Here is a 22,486-nt window from a genome sequence, read left to right as displayed (position 1 = left end):
AAAACCTGGTGTGCTGCCTCCATGCTCTCTCTTCCCCTTTGGTAGCAACTGTGGGGGTCACATGTTGACATGATGGAACTGCAAGATGGAAGCAGCCTGGATCCCTGAGCTGCCCTGAAGAGGTGCTCAACTCTCCCCCAACTTTATATAAGTAAGAAATAGATCTTTGTTGCCTTAGGCCCCTGGGTATTTGTTACTGCAGCATAGCTCAGCCTCGCCTGTCCAATACACACCTTATAGGACCACTCTAAGGTTTAAATGAGATAATGCCTTAAGCATGCATAAGCACTCACATATTGGCTGATATGATTATTATTCCCTTCTCCTTGACCTCCAGGGGTACTTAGGCCTCACTGATTGTGAAGAGAAGCAGGACTCACACCCTCAAGGACTGCTTGAGGCCTGCGGCGATAGAGTACCCCTAGACAAGCTGCTGACCTGTGACGCGTGGCACATTGAGGCCTGGGGCGATAGAGTACCCCTAGACAAGCTGCTGACCTGTGACGCGTGGCACATTCCGTGGCAATGTCCTCCAGGTGGAACTCAGCCCAGGGGTCAGGCATGTGCTTGGCCTTCTCGATTGCGTGCTTCCAGGCTTCCTGCAGAACGCAGAGGAGAGTGTGAGACCAACAGCTTTGGAAACAGTGCAGCCCAGCCTCCTCCCACCCTGTGATTTCCCAGGGGTCCCCAAGCCCTGGAAAGGCAGACAGCGTCAGGGCAAGAGAAATACTCCCATCTATTATCCTTTCAGGAGCAAAGTTCCCAAAAGACCCTATTTGGTCTCACTTGGGCACAGCATTCCCATGGGCAGAAGTGACGTGTCTTAACTACGAGACCAAAGAAGAAACATAACATGCATAGGAAAACACACACCACTTTGCTTGTATTTAAAAAGTTGAGAATGAAAATAAGCTATCATTCCCCCATCCCACCTTGTTCAGACTGGCAAACATTTTAACAACTGCTAACAGGAAGTGCTGTCCAGGATGCGGGGAAACCGATGTGCTCACATACAGTCAATGGGTATAAACCTCTTCTAAAGGCAATCTGGCAATGCACTAAAATGAAAAAAAATGCATTCCTTTATTCTGACCCAGCCATTCTACATCTAGTGATGTATCCTATAGAAACACAAACACAAGTGTGCAAAAATATGAGGCATAATTGTGATTGTGCAAAACTGGATTCAACCCACATGTCTGCCTGTGGAGCCTGGTTAATACATTTTAATTATATCCACTTAAAATGCTAATAGCCCTTCCAAAAAGCTGCACTGATTCCACGGTGAGAATTATGGACCCTATCAGGCCTAACAGCACCTTTTATAAATACTATATAAATCATAAATACACCCATTTTCCTGCCCTAAATGAAAATCCTAGACCACATAAGCTTCCTAAACTCAGAGTACATCGAACTACGCAAAAAGATGTTGCCTTTACATTAACACAGTGCTAAGCTCTGGGCTCAGTTCATCATGAACAGATTCCCACGAGACGTTCCAAGGTCCTGGGGATGCAGGACAATTCATTGTGCAGAACTGCCTGCCTGTTTCAGGGTTTCAGCATCAATGCCCCCAAACTTTGAAACCTTTTGAGAACCAGAGCTTTCTGGGCACTTACTGGGAAAGATGTCCAAGACATATTATGAAGAGAAGAGAGCATGCTCCTCAACGGTATTATGGTACAACTCCATTTTTTGTTTTAAAAGGCTTACTTTATTGCTTTTATAATCCCAAGGTGGAATTCTTCCTTGTCCCCTCCCAACAAACACCCTGACACCCACACTAGGTAGCAATCCCTTTCACTCTCTTCCTGAAGAAACTGACCCTTTGCCCTGCAGCCTCTGCAGAATCAGTGAGACGAAAACTTCCTGCCAGGCCAGAGGCCTGAGCCATGGGGAGGGGACGGGATGGTGGGCTAGACGCTGCCTGAGCAGGGCAGGCCCACAGCACTCTGAGACAAGACAGACTCGAGGGACAGCAATTCCAGACCTCCTCACCCGTGACGGTATCCCTCAGCCACCTGCACCAGCCTCTGCAGGAGCCCAGCTCCCCACGGATTCGGGCCCAGACAGGACAGCATCCCAAGGGCCCTGGCCCCACCTGAGCCCCATCACTGGGACCCTGCTCAGAGAAGACAAGGCAGAGGAGCTGAGCCTTTCGAGAAAAACACACACAGAAACACAGAAGGTCAAGGACTCCCTCGCTGGGCCTTCCTAATCTCTGCAAAATCCAAAGATAAAGCCCATAATTTTTTTCCTCCAAAACAGAAGCTAATTCATGCTTAATAAAAACACTTGGAAAATACAGAAGACCAAGAAAATTCAAATGTGCCACATGCCATCCACCTAGAGCAACCATCATCAATGCTTTGGACTAGTTCTTTTCCAGATCTTTTACACTCATTTTTTTATAAGACTGGGATCACAGCGTAAACATAATTTACGGCCTTTCACGAGAGTGGGTCAATGAGACTTGGGACTTTATTTAGTGATCTTGACTATTTTCCTGATTCTAAATGTATGATCTGCTTATAGAAAAAAACTGCAAGCACTACGCAATTCTGAACTAGAAAGCAGAAGTCCTTTCTAACCCCCAACCCCCAATCCTCTGAAAATCACAGCTGATGTAGATATTCTGCAACTTTTCTGCTATGCATTTGTTAACACATACATGAATTTAAGAGCAATGGGACGGGCCACACATTCTGTTCTGCATCTTACTTTTCTCCACTTAATACAGGATCTTGGACTCAGTCTTTCCAAGTCATACGTACAGACAGGCTGGGTCATCTCATTTCCCTCCCACGACTGTGAAACTATGTAATTGTACAAACATATCTTAAGGTCTTTCTCTAAGCTCAGTTGATGGATATTTGGATTCTCTCCAATAATTCCTAGTACAGACAGTGCCGACGTGAACATCCTCCTATCTAAATCTTTGCACACTTGTGCAAGATCTCAGTAGGACATATTTCTTGGAAGTGTAATTGCTGGATCACATTTAAAATTTATAAGTTTGGAGTCCTCCTTCAAAAACTTTCTCTTAAGTTACACTCCAAGAAATAGCAAATAAATCACTTTTTTTCACACAAACATGACATCATGAATTTGGAAGTTAGTTGTAACAGCTGTATAATAATCCACTGTATGGGTTCATCATTACTGCCTTAACCATTCTCATACGGTTCTCCACTGTTACACTTTGAGCTTGTCACTGATTTTTCCATTACAAATAACCTCAAGGCAGACACGTTTACAACTAAAACATTTTCTGAATTTCGGTACTTTAAAAAAGCACCACAGTTCCCTCTCGTATTCCAGCTGCTGTGAATGGCAGGGACGGCCCTCTCACCCCCACCTGTCAAGGAGCCTGTGGTGTTCTGAGCAGTCAGCAGCCCACCCTTCTGAGCGTGTGTGTGCAGGTGCCCTCTTCTCTGCCTGGGACACCAGGCTGTCCAACTGCACCTCTCTCAACTGGTGACTCAAACACTCCCTAAGCCACCGAAGACCAGGGCCCCCATTCCATGAGGATTGTCAAAAGAAATTACCTCCTGGCTGGTTGCTGTGGAATCAACCAAAAAAAACAGTCAAGGAAAAAAGTATTTCAGAATTAGAGGGCATGTTATTCCACAGGGTCAAAATTACCTCTTTTTCCAAACCAAAAAAAGAATCATGCCGTATCTTATTGGCAACAGGTGGGTTTAACTCAAATGACTTTTTTTTTCAATCACAACAGAAGGAGTCCTGTACTAAGCTTTCAGTTCCCTCAACTCTGGTTCCTGCCCACCACTGACGAACTGTGGGAACCTCTCTTTCCTCATTTACCAATGACAACGAAAAATGTTTTGACTACTAGTAGTCAGCTTTTTTCCGGTCCCCACTCCTGGGGCAGACACGCTCCCTCCAGAAATAGTGGCTCACTCAGGTCACAGTGGTCACTACAGGTGAACAAGCTCTGCCCGAGCTGAAACTCCCTGGTGAACTAGTTTACCCATCAGGTTAGGACAAGGGGCGTTTATGGAGGCCTAGGCAGTGGATACCCTCAGACACTGAGAGGGGAGTGGAGGCAGGGACTGTCACCTCTGAGAGCCATCTGGCAGTGGCTATGAATCCGCTCCTTCACTATTCGTGGCCCAGGTCTGATCAATTGCCTAGGCGTGCCCAGGTGAGCCGGCCCAAAGATGGTCAGTCTTATAATACTATACAACAGTCGAGCACTGAAACCACCTGCCTGTCCACAGGGGTCTGATTACATGCACTTGGTATACTCCTACACAGCCGTTAACAAGATCAAGGCACTGACATGGGCAATCTCTAAGACTTACTGTTCAGGAAAAGAAAGCACGTTGCCGAATAATACAAGCAGTATGACACCATTTACTGGTCGAGGAAACCCACAAATCACTATGATGCATTTCTAAGGATGTGTGTGTCTGCAGATACATGCATAAACGTATATTTATATACAAATGCATAAAAAAGGTCTGAAAAGTGATTTACACCAAACTGCTATAATGGTCAGCTCTGGGAAGAGAACAGAAGATGATCCAGGAGACTTCAGTGTTATCTACACTGTTCGCATTTGTTTTTACTATGACAACGTCTTCAGGTATTGCATGTGTAAATCGAAGTTAACAAACAAAGATCACTGGGTTGTTAGACGATTCTTAAGGCCCTGCCAGCTCTAATATTCTCTAGTTCTAAAGATACTAAAACTGAGTTGTCAAGTGGGCTGATTAATCTTACATAAAACAGGATGTCTAGGGGATTTCATAAAAAGGAAAACAGAACCCAGCCTAGAGAACAGAAAGGTTTTGCTTCTTCAAAGCTTGAGAGCACAAAATAAAAATAAAAATTGAATAAGAATAGTAACAATAAATTTCCCAGAATATGCCATGAATGAGGCCAGATGTGCGGGTAATGTGTTTGCAATTTCTTTGGCACATAGAATGTTGCTGCTGTTGCTATGTCACTATTCCTGTTGCCACTATCACGGCCATCAAACCCTCTGGACCTCACGAGGAAGCATCCAGTAGCTCAGGGAGGCCTCTTTCCTGAAACATTAACTGTTACATTCGCCAAGGGGATGTTATAAAACACGTTTTTTCCCCATCCTCACTTCTGTAGACTTTAAGAATTAGAGCTCTAAGCCTCCACCCTGGCTGAGAGTAAAGGGCTTAAACCACACCCAGGGACCAATAAAAGCAGCACAGTCACGCTCCTGGTGAAAGAGGCCAACAGCGCCATGTGGCTGCCCCATTCTGGGCCACATGCATTTAGAGGTTTCATGGAATTTCCATGGAACCCAGCATTGAATATAGCAGCAAAAAACTTGAAACTGCCTACACATCCAACAAGAGGAAATGCTTAAAGAAAGTGTGGTAGAGCCATACCATGGAGCCATTAAAAAAATGATGGACTAGATTCATATTTACTGATGCAGAAAGATATGCATGATCTATTATTTGCTGAGGGAAAACTAGTTACTGAAAAGCACATATAGCATGATCCTAATATTGTAATACAAAGTCCCTATTTATTCATGTCTGTATTTATAATGAAATATAGAAAAGTCTGAAATACATACTAAAGCCTTAATAGCATCTGCTACTATTTTCTGCAAGGAATACGGATTACTTCTATAAGCAAGAAAACAAACACAAAAGAAACATGGCGGGACCAGCCCGGTGGTGCAGCGGTTAAGTGTGCACCTTCTGCTTCGGGGGCCTGGGGTTCACCGGTTTGGATCCCGGGTGCGGACAAGGTACCACTTGGCAAGCCATGCTGTGTCAGGCATCCCATGTATAAAGTAGAGGAAGATGGGCACGGGTGTTAGCTCAGGGCCAGTCTTCCTCAGGAAAAAGAGGAGGATTGGCAGCAGATGTTAGCTCAGGGCTAATCTTCCTCAAAAAAAAAAAAATTAAAAAATAAAAAAGAAACATGGCTAAAAATCCTAAAGAAAACTCTCTTTGTCAAAAACAGTGGCTGTAGCTGATCTCCCTTGACCAGTGGGATTCAGAGCTGTGGACAGAGAGGACAGGATGGGAAGGATGGAAATAATAACCAGCAAAGCGATAACAGTCCCCAAGATGACAATGTCCTTGCCTCCGGGAAGCCCTTCTCCAGATGACATCCCAGCCTGCACCCCATGGCAATCTTGTCAACCGCAGACAGGCAGGCAGGCTAGTTCCCCAGGCCACTGATACATTCAAGGCTCAGAGCGAGAGGAGGTGACTTGCCTGAAAACCTGCGGCAACCAGGAAAAAGCAGACCCAGGACTCCAACCAAGCCTGTAAAACCCCAACTGCCTGCTCTTTCACAAAAAGAATGTGGGCCAAATGTAGAGTTACCACATGACCCAGCAATTCCACTCCTAAGTATCCATCCAAGAGAAATGAAAACACGTCCACGCAAAGACTTGTTAGCCAAAAAGGAGAAACCACCCAAATGTGCATCAACTGATGAATGGATAAACAAAATGTTGTATATCCATATAATGGAGTCATATTTGTCAATAAAAAGGAAGGAATTGCTGATACACGCTTCAACATGGATGAGCCTTGAAATCATTACGCTAAGTGAAAGACGCCAGTCACAAAAGGCCACATATTACATAATCCTACTTACATGAAATGTCCAGAAAAGGCAAATCCATAGACACTGAACGTAGATGAGTGGTTGCGCAGGGCTGGGTGGGATGGGGATACCAGGGCATGATGGCTAAGAGGTGTGGGGTTTCTTTTTAGGATAATGAAAATGGGCTACGATTGACTGTGGTGATGTGGGTGCATAACTTTATAAAGCCACTGAATTGTACATTTTAAATGGGTAAATGGTATGGTACGTGAATTATATCTCAATAAAGCTGCTAAAAAACATTTACAAAATACAATTAAAGAAGGGGACCCCTTGTTCCCCGGCACGTTTCCACGAAGGATTTGAAGATTTCAGCACATGCACATACTGCAGAAAGATGAGTCCCTGAGGCTGGGCCCCAATCTCCTCAGCCTCCTCTTGTTTTCCAGACACCAGGTCACTGAGTGGCCTCCTGCCCAATGCCAGCATCACTGTCTTTTTCCTTCATCTGCCCAGCAGACCCTTATCTTGCTGGTGGTCCTAAGCTTTTTGGATCCAGGACACCTAAGCTTCCTTTTCCGATTCTGCATTCTCAGAGCAGTGGGCAGAGCACCGAAATGGTCACCGCCTCTGGGTGTGCACAGAGCTTCCTCTGGTCACTTGGCAGGGACAGAAGCCCAACACCGCCAGGGTGGGGCTCCTGGGGGTCAGGTAGGCAGGGATGTCTCTGCCCCTAGTAAGTCATCAGACTCTGGCTCCTCCGTCTCATTTTGGAGTGATCACTGTTTTTTGACTAAGCTGTCAGTCACCCTCAGTGGGTCGAAAGTATGAATGTACTCACTGAAGTCTGTCAACAAGGGTATGGGAAGCAGGCGTGCCCAGGCATCATGGGGGGCACAGAGGCTGGTGCAACCTCTTTGAAGGGCAACCGGCAATGCCTGGCTGAGTTTTAAACCTACAAACGGTTTGCTCCAGCCTTTCCACCTCTGGGCACTCACCTGGCAGGCACACCCCTGCGTGGGTACAAGGACATACATAAATGGATGCTTATGGAAGTGCTGTTTGTGGTAGCAAAAGTCTGGAAACAACCTTCATACCCATCCAAGAGGAGCTGGCTAAATACATTATGGTGTTTCCAGACAATGACAAGATATTCAGCCATTGAAATCAGCAACCTAAGTGAGGCAACATACTGCAGTCATGAAGAGCATCAACTCTGGATCCAGACTGGCTGGGTTCAACACGGCCCCACCATATACCAGGGAAAGTGATTAAGGTCTCAGAGCCTCAGGTTTACTATCGGTCAAAATGCCAATCCTCATGGGACTGCTGTGCAGATTAAGTGAGGTGATCCAAGTACAACACGCAGAGCATTGCCTGCCCCACCCCGCGACCCGAGGCCCCCAGGGAAACAAGGATCAGAGGTGGGAGGCTCACTCTTCACTGTCTACCATTTACAGTGTGAATTCTTTGTACATATACATGTACTGTTTACAAATTATATGTATTTTAAAGGTTGCTTGGATACATAGATAGGGAGATTTATTACAGCACTGTTAGTAATAGAAAAACAAAGGAAACAAAGTTTCCCTTAAGAGGAGATTGGCTAAATAAATCCATGTCTATCACGTGATGGAATATAACTTAATCTCCCTAAAAAAAAAAAAAAAAGAGGTGATTTGCATGTGCGGATGTGGGATGATCCCCAAGATATTCTCAGACAAGGACGACATTTTTTTTAAATAAAATTGCACACTGTATTAAAAAACTGAAAACATATATATGCTGCAGATGCTTATTCTAGAAAATACAGAAATGACAGAGAAGTAGAAAAGGAATGCAATGACTCCTGATCCTGTCCAAAGACAATCCCTGTGGGCATGCTGACGTACTTCCTTCTGGGCTTTTGTTGTGTGTGTGTGTGTGTGTGTGTGTGTGTGTGTGTGTGTGTAATCATACCCTATATTCTGCTGTTTAAATTTAACTCCAGAGCAGAAGCACTTTCCCACGTTATCATAAACTCTATAAACATCCTTTGGCTGGCCGCCTGATAATCTATGGAGAAGGCGGCCCCCTGAAAGGTTCTGCCACCACCCCCTGGGAAACTCAGGCAGAAGGCAATGACCTTGACAGTGACAGACCTCGACAGTTCATCATACATGCCCAGTACCTGCAGGGTGGCGCCACCCTGGAGGAACGCCAGGTGGCCATTTTGGTTAAACAACCCAGGTTGCCATGTTGACAGTAAATAAAAAAATACGTTAGGTTTGTCGAGTGCCAGAGAGAGTGAGGTTTGGAAAACCGGGCTGCTATCTCCCTCCGAAGTCGCCACAGGCAACAGGAACCCCACAGAGCCTGCTTGCGATGATCTAGGACACGGGCAACAAAGAGCTACAGCCCACGCACAGGGACTGGGAAGTGCAATGGGACTCAGCCCCTAGCCTTGCAGTCAGCGGCTGACTCATAAACAGAGACTGACACATGCACAGAACGGTCTGCTACAGCCCCAGGGAATGCAGAGGAGATAGCCAGGGCAGGGTGTCTTCAAATCGGGTCCTGAGGGAGCCAGGACGATCATTTTAACAGACATCAGTTGAAAGAGGTTTCAGGCAGAGGCGTGAAAACCGAAGCCTATTCCAGGAGCGGGAGAAGTGTGGGGTGAAGAGAGCCCAGCAGGGTCCCTGGGGACCATGAGGGCTCCCTCCTCAGGGAGGATATTGAACTTTGCCTTGTAGAAGAGACCTGAGTTGTAAGGAGGGGCTATTTATTGATTTGTTTGTTTGGGGGGAGGGGAGGTTATCTGGCTGTTTTGCTTTATTTTTCTTCTTCTAAAAACATCTTTTTCTGCACACAGGTAATACATACATGTAGTTTTAAAAGTTCCAAATGTTTAAAAATACATATAATGTAGATAATCAAAGTCCCCCTTAACAGCACCCTCTCCCCCAGAAAGAATCACCATTAACTATTGGATGCAAATTTCTCTGTCAGTTTTTGCTATGCAAATATTAATATGCGTGTGTGTATATATATATATACATATTTTAACATTGGCCCTGAGCCAATCTTAAAATACTGTCAATCTTCCTCTTTTTTATTTTTCTCTCCAAAGCCCCAGTACATAGTTGTTTATGCTAATTGTAAGTCCTTCTAGTTCTTCTGTGTGGGATGTCACCACAGCATGGCTTGATGAGCAGTGTGTAGGTCCACACCCAGGATGTGAACCGGCGAACCCCAAGCTGCTGAAGTGGAGTACACAAACTTCATCACTACGCCACCAGGCTGGCCCCTGTGTATATACGTTTTTTGATAAAAGTGGGATTGTATTACATTTCAACTTGCTGTTTTACTTAACAGCACATATAATCCAAAAATAGCTAACATTTTTTGTCCTTATTATGGACCAGCACTGTCCCAAGGGCTTTTCATGGATTTTGTTTTCCTCCCACAAAATACATAATATGTACATACACGCACAGATATATATTTATCTCTATTTTGGCACTGTTTTCAAGTCAAATCACCCGGAAAGGTCATCTTTGTTTTCATGTAAATACAGCATTCTGCTAGGCCCATGGTCTACAATGGACATTTGAGCTGTGTCCACGTTTTCTTTATTACAAACAATACCGCAAAGCACATCTTTAAATACGTAAATTTGAACACTTAGACAAATACTTCTGTACTGGTTCTCAGCTAAGGGCAGTACCCCCTCACATGAGCTTTGTAAAAATATGGTGGGGAACATTTTGGGCTGTCATAATGAATAGGGGGAAAACATGGTATTTAGTGGCAGGAGTCAGACATGCTGAATATCCTACAATATAAGGGACAGTCCCACCCAATAAAGAACTGTCATTCCCAAAAAGCCAACAGCACCCCCAGTGGGAACACCTGGCTGAGGATGAACTTCCAGAGATAAAACTGCCATCTGAGGTATGTTTTTTATTTTAATAACTATTATCATATGGCCGCAGCGGCTTACGTTTTATGCAAATACTGTCTATCTGTTCCTTAGAGAGAGAGTACCCACAGTGAAGTGAGTTCAGCATTTATCCATGTCCCCACTGATTCCAAATGAAGCACCTACTGTGTGCACAGCATGGCTCTAGGCACTGGGGATGAGTGATGAACAGGCCACAGGGTCCTGCCCCCATGAAGCTCACATCCTAAAGCCAGACCTACAGACAGACCTCCCTTCACCAGAGCACGCCATCTGTGTTTCCTTTAAAGGCTCACCGTACTGCATTCTGCAGTCAGAGACTGTGTCCCACCATGTCTGAGACCCCTCAGCTCCTGGGTCCATTCAGTGTTTGCCAAACGGCCCCCACCAGGCTCTTGGTTCCTCTAAACAGGCAGCTGTGGGGAGAGTCCTTCTGAGGGGTCTACCCCACTTGGAGGCCACTAGGATCCTCCTTCCCTGGAAGCAGCCCCTCTTTTGTGACACCCCCAACCCAAGCCCTAGCTGGAAGTGACCGGATCAGAGACGCAGGATGACTGACCCAGGCTGGGCCAACCAGATTTTCTCCCCCCACAACTGGGATGGAGAGGGTCAAGTCTGTCTTTGCACGTGGCTCCACCTGTAATGAGGGGACTCTGGGACTGTGAGGGTCTATTTTCCCACTCCGTAGACCAAGAGGCAGAGAAGATAGGACAGAATATAGGATAGAGATTGGGAGATGAGACAGAGAGAGACAGGCCCATGGCCTTCCAGTTCCTGCATCTGTCCCCTGAGAGACACACATCATTTCTGCCCCTGGGTCCCAGAAAGCACTCCTGGATTGTTACAATAAATTCCCTCTTTCCCTTGAGCCGGCGTGGGCTGGTTTCTGTTTCACGAGCCCTGACCCCCCAGCCCCCTCTGGCACCTGGATTCCCTCACATGGGGTAGAGGACGCCGCACAGATCAGCATCTCCTCGAGCCTTCCTGACCTAAAGCGAAGGGACAGAAGTGCCAGGTGCTCTCCCACCCTTCCCACGCTGCCCTCCGAGGGGCTGGGTGTGCATTTCAGAGCTGCCTCAGGACAGGAAAGCGGGGCAAGCCACAAGCCGACCCTTCAGGGGCCCCCCCAACCTCAGAGGGGACCCACAGGGCTATTTCCGGAGCTGCCTGCCCCAGAGAGACTTAAGCTAGAACTCTGGCCCTGAAAGGAAAAAATATTCAACTGTGAACCAGAATTATTAATATTCTAAAAACAGATTAATTCTGAAGTTAGAAGAGAATGGTTTCAATTTCAAATCCCAAAGTGGTAATAGGCATTTTGTTCCCAGTACTAACAGGTATTTACCGTTTGTGAGGATTGAATAAAGATAACAGTATCACGCTTTTAATGTTTTTCACCACCAGTTATTATACAAAAGTGCAATAACGTTTGCCTTTCTCCCTCTCCTTTAGACCAGCTTTCCCATGGAAGGAACACAAACCCCTAACGAAGTAAGGGATTTCCTACCCTTTTCCTCAATCCAGAAGAAGGATGCTCAACCCTAAGCAGTGGCTTTTTTGACTGCAAACCACACGAAGAACTACATTTTATGTCATGTCCCCGGGCCCACGAACACACACACCAGAAGTGAAACAAAAATATTTAACAATTGGTACATCGTGAGAAGCTGGTCATCAACAACAAACTGGTCACCACGTTTATGTGTGTGAACATGGATGCATATATGTGCCCCCAAATAAGATCTTTACAATATGCAGTATTCTCCAATACTTTCTAGTCTATTCTGTTCTGTTCCAGTTCCTAAAAAGCTAGTCGAGGTTTTCACAATGCAGGGGTGGGTCCCAAGCAGCTATCTGAAAAACAGTGCTTTCAAGTAATGAAACTTGTTTTAAACCAACAAAATCCTTCCAGCTTAACAGGTCTAGCCTCAGATCCAGATTTTAGAGGGCTGCCCACGGTTTCTAAACAGGGAAGACTCTAACCAGCGACCCCAGCTCCCCATCCCTCGTGCAGGTGAGCTGGGGTGGGGAAGGTGGAGCGGGTGGTCCACTCACCTTAAAATGGAAGGAGCTCGCGGGTGACCCGCTGGAGCTGTACTGCTCACTCTTCATTAGGTTGCTGTAGTAGTTATTAACCTTGGAATTGACATTCTGGTGTGACCTGGGGTCATCGGTGATGGGGCAGATAAAGTAACCTTCGTCATCGTCGCTGTCTGCGTCAGAATCACCGTCGGGGCCAGCCCTGGAGGTCTGGCCGCCATCAACGCCTTCGAGGCGGAAGATGAGGTCTTCGTCTGCCATGTTCCTGCGGCGCCCGTCTTACCCACAGGGTGGACGGTACAGCCAGAGTCACCGCGCAAATGCAGCAGCGAGGGTCCTGCAAGGGGAAAAAGAGAATGGGTGCTAAGGCCCAGGGGGTGAGAGCTCGCTGGGCACCTCACCCCAAATGCCACTGGCGACAACAAGAGCCGGCATCCTCAGAGGGAAGACTACAGCCACCTTTTGGGGAGGCACCTGGCAGGCAGCATCTGGGAACATCTTCAACGTACAAACCCGTCCACCCAGTCATTCCGCTTCAAAGAACAGCACTTGAAACAAGCCAGGGAAAATAAACCCTTCTTAAGTAACTAGAGTGATCTTTTTAGAACATAAATGAGACCAAGTCACACTCTCCAGTGGCTTCTCTCCATGTTCTTAATAGAATCGAAATGCCTTTTAAGGCTATATGGCCTGCGTTAGTCTAGCCCCTGCCCACCTCTCCTCCGCCTTGATGGCTCTCCAGGCACACTGGCTTTCTTTCTGTCCTGTGAACACCGCGAGCTCATTCCCACCTCAGGGCCTTTGTACTTGCTGTTCCCTGTGTGTGGAACGACCTCCCCAATCTTCCAACAGTGGGTTCTTTCTCATCATTTGGATCCCAGCTCAAAAGTCACCTCTCGAGAGAAATCTCTGACTCCTCAATTCAAAGGACTCCTCTGACACGCACGTCCAGCCACTCCCCAGCACATCACTCTTTTATTTTCTTCATATTTTCTCAAGTTGAAATCATCTCATTCACTTTTTCATTGTCTGTAGCCCCAGTGCCTCAAAGAGCGCCTGGTAACAGAGTGGGTACTCAAAACACATCCCCAGAATGAATGAGGGGCCCTAAGAGTGTTCTCTGCAGCGTGATCAGTAACAGCAAAAAGACAACAGCCCACAGTGTCCATCGATGGAGCCTGGTATATAAGTTACAGTTTCTCTTCGCCCTGAAATGCTGTGTGACTGTTAGAAAGAAAGGAGAGGCTCTGAATACACACAGACATGCACGGATAGTCAAGCAAGGGGTCAGCAAGACTGTAGCATACACAAATCAATTGTATTTCTATACACTAGCAATGAAAAATCCAAAAATGAAATTAAGAAAACAATTCCATCTATAACAGCATCAAAAAGAATAAAATATGTAGGAATAAATTTAAGAAAAGAAATGCATGACTTGTAGAGTGAAAAACAAAATGCATTGAAAGAAATTAAAGACGACCTAAATAAGTGGAAAGACATCCTGTGTTCATAGATCAGAAGACTGAGTATTGTTAAGAGGGCAGTCTTCCCCATATTTATCTAGAGATTCAACCCAATCACTATCAAAATCCCAGCTGGCTGCTTTGAAAAAATTAACAAACTGGTCCTAAAGCTCATATGGAAATTCAAGGGACGCAGGATAGCCAAAACAATCTTGAAAAAAGAAGAACAAAGTTGGAGGAGTCACACTTCCTGAATTCAAAACTCACTACACAGCTGCAGTAATCCAGACAGTTGGCACTGGCAATAAGGACGGACACAGACCAAGGCAATAGCATTGAGAGTCCAGAAACGAGCCCCCACATTTATAGCCAACTGATTTTTGTTGGGAGTGCCAAAACAATTCAACGAGGAAAGAGAAATCTTCTCAACATATGGTGCTGGAACAAGTGAATACACACATGCAAAAGATATTGGACCCTTTATGTTATACACAAAAATTAACTCAAAATGGATCAACAACTTAAATATAAGAGCTAAAACTGTAACTCTCTTAGAAAAAAATATAGGAGAAAATCTTTGTGATGTTGGGTTAGGCAAAGCCCTAGATAGAACACCAAAAGTACAAGCAACCAAAGAATAGATAAACGGACATCATCAAAATTAAAACCTTTTGTGCTTCAAAGGACAGAACCAAGACAGTGGAGAGACAACCCACAGAATGGGAGAAAATTTTTATAAATTATGTGTCTGATAAGGGACTATGTAAAGAACTGATATAACTTAACAATAAAGAGACAACCCAGGGGCTGGCCCTGTGGTGTAGTGGTTAAGTTCAGTGTGCTCCACTTTGGCATCCTGGGGTTCATGGGTTCAGATCTATACCACTGGCCAGCCATGTTGTGGTGGTGACCCACATACAAAATAGAGGAAGTCTGGCAGAGATGTTAGCTCAGGGCAAATCTTCCTCAAGGGAAAAAAAAGACAACTAAAATAAACTGTGGGTGAAGGATTTGAATAGACATTTCATTAAAGAAGTTATACACATGGCCAATAAGCACATGAAAAGATGCTCAACATCATTAGCCATTAGGGAAATACAAATCAAAGCCACACTCACTAGGATGGATATAATCCAAAACATGAATAATAACCAGTGTTGGCAAGGATGTAGAGAAACTGAAACCCTCACACACTGTTGGTAGAAATGTAAAATGGTGCAGCCACTTGGAAAACAGTCTTACCATATGATTCAGCAATTCCAGTCCTAGGTATACGCTCAAGAGAAATGAAAACATGTCCACACAAAAACTTGTACACATATGTTCATAGTAGTATTATTCATAATAGCCACCCCAAATGTCCATCAACTGATGAATGGATAAGCAAAGTGTAGTCTGTCCAAACACTGGAATGCTATTCAGCCAAAAATGGAATGAAGTATGGATACATGGATGAATCTTAAAAACACGCTAAGTGAAAGAAGACAGTCACAAAAGACCATATACTGAACGATTTCATTTACAGGAAATGTCCAGAGAAGACAAATCTCTACGACAGAAAGTCCACGAGTGGTTGCCTAGGAACGGGGGAGAGGAGAGCTGGGAGGAGTCAGAGAACGACTGCTGATGGGCACAGGGCTTCTTTCGAGTTGATGAAATGTTCTAAAATTGATTGTGGTGTTGGTTGCATGATTGTGAATATACTAAAAACCATTGAATTGAACATTTTAAATAAGTAGATTGTAAGGTTTGTGAATTATATTTCAATAAAGCTAAAGTTAAAAAAGAAGACAGTCTGGGCCAGCCCAGCGGCATGGCCAGTGGTTAAGTTTGCATGTTCCGCTTTGGCGGCTCAGGGTTCGCCAGTTCGGATCCTGGGTGCAGACATGGCACCACCTGGCATGCCATGCTGTGGCAGGCGTCCCATGTATAAAGTAGAGGAAGATGGGCACGGATTTAGCTCAGGGACAGCCTTCCTCAGCAAAAAGAGGAGGATTGGCAGCAGATGTTAGCTCAGGGCTAATCTTCCTCAAAAAAAAAAAAAAAAAAAAGGAGATAGTCAAAGAAAACTGTTAAATTTAAAAAGCAAGTTGCAGAAGATCAGGTATATTATGGTGATCCTATTTGTGTTAAAAGAAAAAGGACACTTGTAGACGCATTAAAACTTTCCTGAAGGACCCACGGCAACTCTCCCAGCACTGGGATGGGCAGTGGGACCGGGAGCTGGGAGCTAGGGGGTGGAGGCAACTTTTTAAAACTTAGTACACTTCTATCCTGTTTTAACTTTTTACAAAGCTGGATTGCTTCAATACAAAATAATAAATAAGTGAAAAAATTTTAAATCTTTTTTTAGATCAAGGCAATAATTTCAATTATTCTTAACAGCTCTTTCCATCGGCAGGCAGTCTTCTAGATCTGAGGCCTTGGCACTTAATCTTGACAGTTATCACAGCAGGAACTATATTTAGATCATAACCCAGGACATGCCCACAAAATGTCAATGAGAATTTTAGGAAACCGTACTCAGTCTGATTTTGTACAATACACTCTATTTTCTTATTTTTCATTGTTGTTTTTCTTTTTATTCTTTTTCCCTAATGCACCACTCACACCAATTTCTCGACTCAGTTTGAAAATTGCTGCTCTAGGAGTCGACGGCTGAGTTTGTTTCCTACGCTCTGGGCAAGACACAGTCACGGCATGGATCCAGTGCCTGAGCCACCTGATCCTGCTCGTTACCAAAATCTTCCCGGGGCCCTGTGCCCACTTCTCTCCACTCGCGGCCACGCCCAGCCCCAGCGCCTACTCTGTCCTGGTCAGCCCTTGGCCTGAATCCATGCTGATCAAGGCAGCTTGGTGCCTGGAGCTGCCAGCAGGCCCAACCAGGCCACTGGCCTCTGGGGGCTGGGATGGTGTCAGACACACAGCTCCAGCCTGCAGACCTCCAAGCAGTGTAGCCCAGTGGTTAAGAACCTGGGCTCAGGAGCTAGGCTGCCAAAGGTACAAATCCCAGCTGTGCTGCTGGTGACCTTGACCAAAATAATCCATCTCGCCGACCCCCCCCCCAACACCCGATTGGTAAGGGGAGCTGGAGTGGGGAAGTGGCCTGACTGGGGTTCCACAGCCAGTTCACAGGAGAATTATGAGCAGCGCCTACTCTGTCCTGGCCAGCCCTTGGCCATGTCCCACCACAGACCTGACATTCTCCTTGGTCCTGGGAAACAACAGACGCTGCACATGCAGCTGTGACCCTGCCTGGCACAGCGCCTCGGACTTGGCAGGCACTTGGTATGTATCCCAGAACTGGGGGAGCGGGATGGGTTTTATGGCTTTTCAGTTGTCATAAATTTGCTCTGAAGGCAGCTGAGACAGCGGCTGCTAACTGTCCCCAAACAGCTGTTCTCTCCCTCCTAATAACAAACCACCAGTTTTTGGCCAAGCAAATGGTCACTCAGAATGACGGCTACATTTCCCAGATTCCTTGCAATTGGATGTGACCATGTGACCTAGTTCTGGACAAGCGGATATACGCAGAAGGGCTGTTTTCAACCTTAGAAAGGGTTTTTAAAGGGAGGGAGTGTGCCCTTCTGCTCTCCCTCTTTCCTGCTGGCTACAATGAAGCTGTGATGGCTGGAGCTCAAGTAACTATATTTAACCATGAGGAGGAAGCCATGTGCTGAGGATGGCAGAGCCATGAGACAGAGGGAGCCTGGGGCAACATAAGCTTACATCATGGGGCAGCATAATAGTCCTGGACTCACAATCTTCAGACTTTGCTACCTAAACTTCTATAATCTACTGTAATTTTCCTTTTTTCTTTACTACTAGCTAATTCTGTCTGGCTCAGTAGCTCTTTTTCTCCCTTATCATAAAAAGGCGCATCACATCTCTTAGGATAAGTTGATGCCTGGGCAGAATCAGCCTGGGAAAACTATGGCCTCAGTCTAGAGTCCTAACTTGACAGCTGCTCCCACATTTGCCCATGAAGACTGGGCCCCTGGACAATGCTGGATTCTCCCAGACAGGCAAGGAGCCCCCACTATCCCATAACTCAGTCCCATGATGCCTGTTCCAACACCAGCCAGGGCACCCCACCTCCTAGGAATCTCCATCTAACCTGGGCTTCCCTCTGCCCACAGAGAGGGCCTGCTCCTATAGAACAGAGAGCTTGAGACCAGGAGCAGGACCCCAGCTCCCAATACAGCAGGATTCTCTAGAAGGTCTCCTCGGCCTTCACTTGGGCATCCACATCTTCCCCTCCCAGTCGCTGACACACCCTGGGAGAATATTTCCATGGAGAGGCAGCTGAGTGGAGTTCTGAGACAGGAAGACCCGAGTTCAAGCCCCAGCGCTGCTACTTACTGGCTGTGGGGCTTCGCCTCTTGACCCTTGGCTTCCTCACTATAATCTGGGATGCAGAGTTGTACCCATCCCCTTAACTTGGTGGTGCCAGCACAGAGCAAGCACTAAGACATAATAGCTACTATTGTCACCATCATTTTTATTATCATAAACAAAGGGGGCTGAGCCTTGGGTCCCAGCAAGGCTGGTGACCTGGTCGCTTGGTTAGCAGCCGAGCCAAGTTTCTTCAGGGGTCCTCAGGGAACAGGCTATTTCAGGCTCTGGCCACAGGACCACTGCTGTCACTGGGTCTTGCTATAAAGGGCTCCTCTGGCAGCTGCTGGGGCAGGGAGCGACACTTGCAATGCTCAGGTCAAGGCCTGCGGGCCAAGCTACAGTGACCGCTGGTCCTCCTCAGGCCTCCCCTCATCCCCAGGAGCTGCTTTCCTGCTGTAGAAATGAGCTGCAATCTCCCACCCACCACTCCCGGGAGCCAGCACCCCACAGCCAATGTGGCCCACGCTGAGCTGGCCAGTGCACACTAGTATATGCCCAGCACAGCAGAACCCACCTGGTCCTCAACTGCAACCACAGTGGACAGAGTGACTTCTGGGCTACCTTGTGTCACGCCCCTGCTTCTGTTCAGGACCTGCTTTCCCCAACACTCAGGTCACAGTGGTTGAGGTTGGGGATCCACCCCCAGGTAACAGCATGTGTCCCATGACCCAGGTCTAAGCCAACTACAGAGTTCAGGCACCTGGCCACAGTGACTGGCTCAGAGGTGGGCATGTGACCCAAGTCAAATCAAGCTGGCCCAATGGCAGGTAAGCCCGGGGCTTTAGCCTGAGTGACTGGAGATCAATCCTTTCCCGCAGGATATGAATCTGAGACACGGGCTGAGGCCACCGGAGAACAAAGCTGACACTCACTGGAGAGCAGAACAAGAGATAGAGAGAAAAATGAGTAGTGATGACATCATTTGAGACCCTGAATCCAAATGTGCCTGAAGCCAAAGTACCTGCCTGGACTTCTGAATTATCTGATACAACAAACCCTTGCCTTTTGTGGGGGTCAGGGGATGACTCGGCCAGTTACACATAGGGTTTTTGTCACCTATAATAAGATAAGTCCAGGACTTAGGGCTACTGTATACTATTTCTATATAATTAAAAAAACACTTTTATTAAAGCACATGGTTAAAAATAACACCCCTTTCCTTGTAAGGCAACCATGTACGACCACACAAGTTGAGTACTGCTCAACTTGAGTGAACAACCTTTGCAACAGCACATGAGCAGCCCTGCTTCCCACCTCCAGAGACAACCACTTCCAGTTAGTCTAGATGTTACTCCTGGTAGATAACTCCACACCTCTAAATAATATGCTTTCTCTGCTATTTCATACTTTATCTATTTTGGTCCTTATTGATCGATTTCCTGGTATGATAAATGAGACTTTAGTTTCACTTCCCCTCACTGCTTCCCTTCCCCACTCCACCCCCACACTGGTAGGTCTTCTGGTTCCTTCAGATATCACGGCAAGAACTCTCCACCTTATTCCACCAACCAGAAGGAGCTACGAGTTTCTCACATTGTAGTGTGAGTTCATCTTACCAAGAGAAAGAAGGAAAGATGAGGCTTTTGTGCTGCAAATGAATGATAAGAAAGCAGAAGAGACCTTTGCTCCTATTGACCTCAAAAATGCATGATTTCTACTGAAACAAGACAGACAAATAACCCAGGTGGACAGGTTACTGCACCCCAGGCGCTACACTAAGCATTTGGCATGGACTTTCTCATCTGGCAATGACAGAGGCCTTGGGGCAGAAAAGGGCCGGCCCACCTCTGGTGGGGCCACCTTGAGGAGGAAAACTGAGCAGAATTAGGCTGCCCTGGGCGGCACCTGGCTTGTTCCAAGGATATCTTGAGCTCTAGCTTGAGTCCTCAGTTTCCTTCAAACAGGACACAAAAAGCTATCTTGAAGAGGAATTTGCACCTCCATGTTCACTGCAGCATTATTCACAATAGGCAAGGTACAGAAACATCTCAACTGTCCGTCAATGGAGGAACAGATAAAGAAAATGTGGAGTGTATATATATATATATATGCATACACATATACACATATTCAAACAATGGAATATTATTCAGGCTTAAAAAAGAAGAAAATCTTGTCATTTGCAAAAACATGGATGAACCTGGAGGACATTATATTAAGTGAAATAAGCCAAAGAAAGACATATTATGTGATCTCACTTACATGCAGAATCTAAAAAAGACAAACTCACAGAAGCAGAGAATAGAAAGGTGGTTACCAGGGGTTGGGAGGTGGGGGAAATGGAGAGATCTTGGTCAGAGGGTCCAAAGTTTCAGTTCTGCAAGACGAGTAAGTCCTGGAGATCTGAGGTACAGTGTGCTGACTGCAGTTAACACTGCTGCGTATACTCAAAATTTCCGAAGAGAGCGGATCTTATTTGTTCTCACACACAAAAAATGGTAACTATGCAAGGTGACGGATGCATTAATTAGTTTGACTGTGGCAATCATTTCACAATGTATACCAAATCATCACACTGTACACCTTAAATATATACTATTTTTATTTGTCAATTACACCTCAATAAAGCTGGAGAGGAAAAAAAAATCCCAATGTGGTGGCAGAGAGCTTGTGCCCTGCAGCCACTTGGCCCGGGTTCGAATCCTGACTCCTCTGTGAGGAGGCGGGACCCTGTCCTAAACAACAGACTCTGCAGGGCAGGCTGGGTCTTCCCTGGCACCGAGCAGGACTCCACAAGCGCTAATCAAACACCTTTCTAGGCTGTGTTTTATTTATTCACAGGGTAGGGGACGGTAACAAGTATACAGCATCAGGAGTTAGTCGGTCAAGCATCAAACTAAGAGTTGATGTCAGTGTCCCTTAATGTCTGTACCCCACTCCGCATGTATAAACATTTATTGAAACTATTAAGAGAAATAATATAGTTTGCTGTCAGAATGTCAGAATAAAAGGATGGATTTACAGATGTCCACACCCATCTGCTCCCTCCTGCTATCTCACCTCCCCTGCTCGCCCCACCCAAGAACCAGTCACCGTTCATGACCAAGCTCTCACCTCCGCGCCCCGGAACCCTAAGGCCCCTCCTCCGGAATGCCTTTCCCACTTGCTGCCAAACCCCCACGTTCCCTTCAAGATCCAGCTCAAATTTTGACCTCCTCGAGAAAGCCTTCCCTGGGTGTTTTTCTCATCTGTAAAACACAGGACAGCTAACAGTACTTATCCCAGGAGTCGTTCTGAGGATTCAATGAGATCAGGCATGTGGCACCTGGCAGAGAACTGGCTCGCAAAAATACCAGCTGCTATTATGCCCTGACCATCCTCCACCCCCTAAGCCACGTCCCTCCTCCTAGGCCCTCCATAAGCATTCCCGTTACACCCAGAGGCCCAGCAGTCTAGGTGGTGGGCAGAATAATGGCCACACAAAGATGTCCACATCCTAGTCCCCGGGAACCTGTCAATATGTTCCCTCATACGGCAAAAAAAACCTCTGCAGATGCGATCAAGTTAAGGACCTCGAGATGGGGAGATCATCCTGGATGATCCAGTAAGCCCAACGTAATCACCAGGGCCCTTATGAAAATGAGGCAGGAGGGTCAGAGTTAGAGGAAGAGATAGGACAACAGAAGCAGGGGTCACAGACAGAGAAAGATTTGAAGATGCTCTGCAGTGGGCTTTGAAGATGGAGGAAGGGGCCGCAGCACAAGCCAAGGAATGCTGCTGGTTTCTAGAAGCTGGAAAAGGCAAAGAAACAGATTTTCCCTGGAGCCTCCAGAAGGAACATAGCCCTGCTGACACCTTGGATTTGAACTCCAGAATCACAAGATAATAAATCTGTGTTGTTTTAAAAGCCGCTCAGTTTTCAGTAACTTGTTCCAGTAGCAATAGCTGGAAACAAATATAGTCTAGAACAGTGGCTCTCAACCTGGGGCAATTTTGTCCTCTCAGGGACACCTGGCAATGTCTGGAGATATTTTTGGTTGTCACAACTCCAGGAGTACAACTAGTAAGTAGAGACCAGGGATGTGGCTAAAGATGCCACAGTGCACAGGACAGGACCCGA

At 46.2% G+C, this 22,486-nt stretch overlaps 1 protein-coding gene across 11 annotated transcripts in view; it reads right to left on the bottom strand.

Annotated features, from left to right (window-relative positions):
* The window catches only part of EEF2K (eukaryotic elongation factor 2 kinase), a 59,622-nt gene that overhangs the window by 32,298 nt on the left and 4,838 nt on the right, over positions 1-22,486 (bottom strand). For 4 of the 11 annotated variants that reach the window (XM_070566548.1, XM_070566551.1, XM_070566556.1 and 1 more), the window contains exons 2-3: positions 12,578-12,899; positions 499-599 (exon numbers count right to left, since the gene is read on the bottom strand). In XM_070566548.1, coding sequence (XP_070422649.1) covers positions 499-599; positions 12,578-12,823 — 347 coding nt within the window. In that variant the 5' untranslated portion in view covers positions 12,824-12,899. Of the gene's footprint in view, positions 1-438; positions 600-12,577; positions 12,900-18,940; positions 19,090-22,486 lie in introns of those variants that run through there. The other 7 variants (XM_070566546.1, XM_070566550.1, XM_070566553.1 and 4 more) reach the window with 4 other exon arrangements.

The sequence above is a fragment of the Equus przewalskii genome, chromosome 12 (genome assembly GCF_037783145.1).
Source record: "Equus przewalskii isolate Varuska chromosome 12, EquPr2, whole genome shotgun sequence".
In the NCBI taxonomy this organism is placed as follows: Eukaryota; Metazoa; Chordata; class Mammalia; order Perissodactyla; family Equidae; genus Equus; species Equus przewalskii.
Note: the sequence above shows the minus strand (reverse complement) of the source record. Positions and strands in the feature narration are given on the sequence as shown.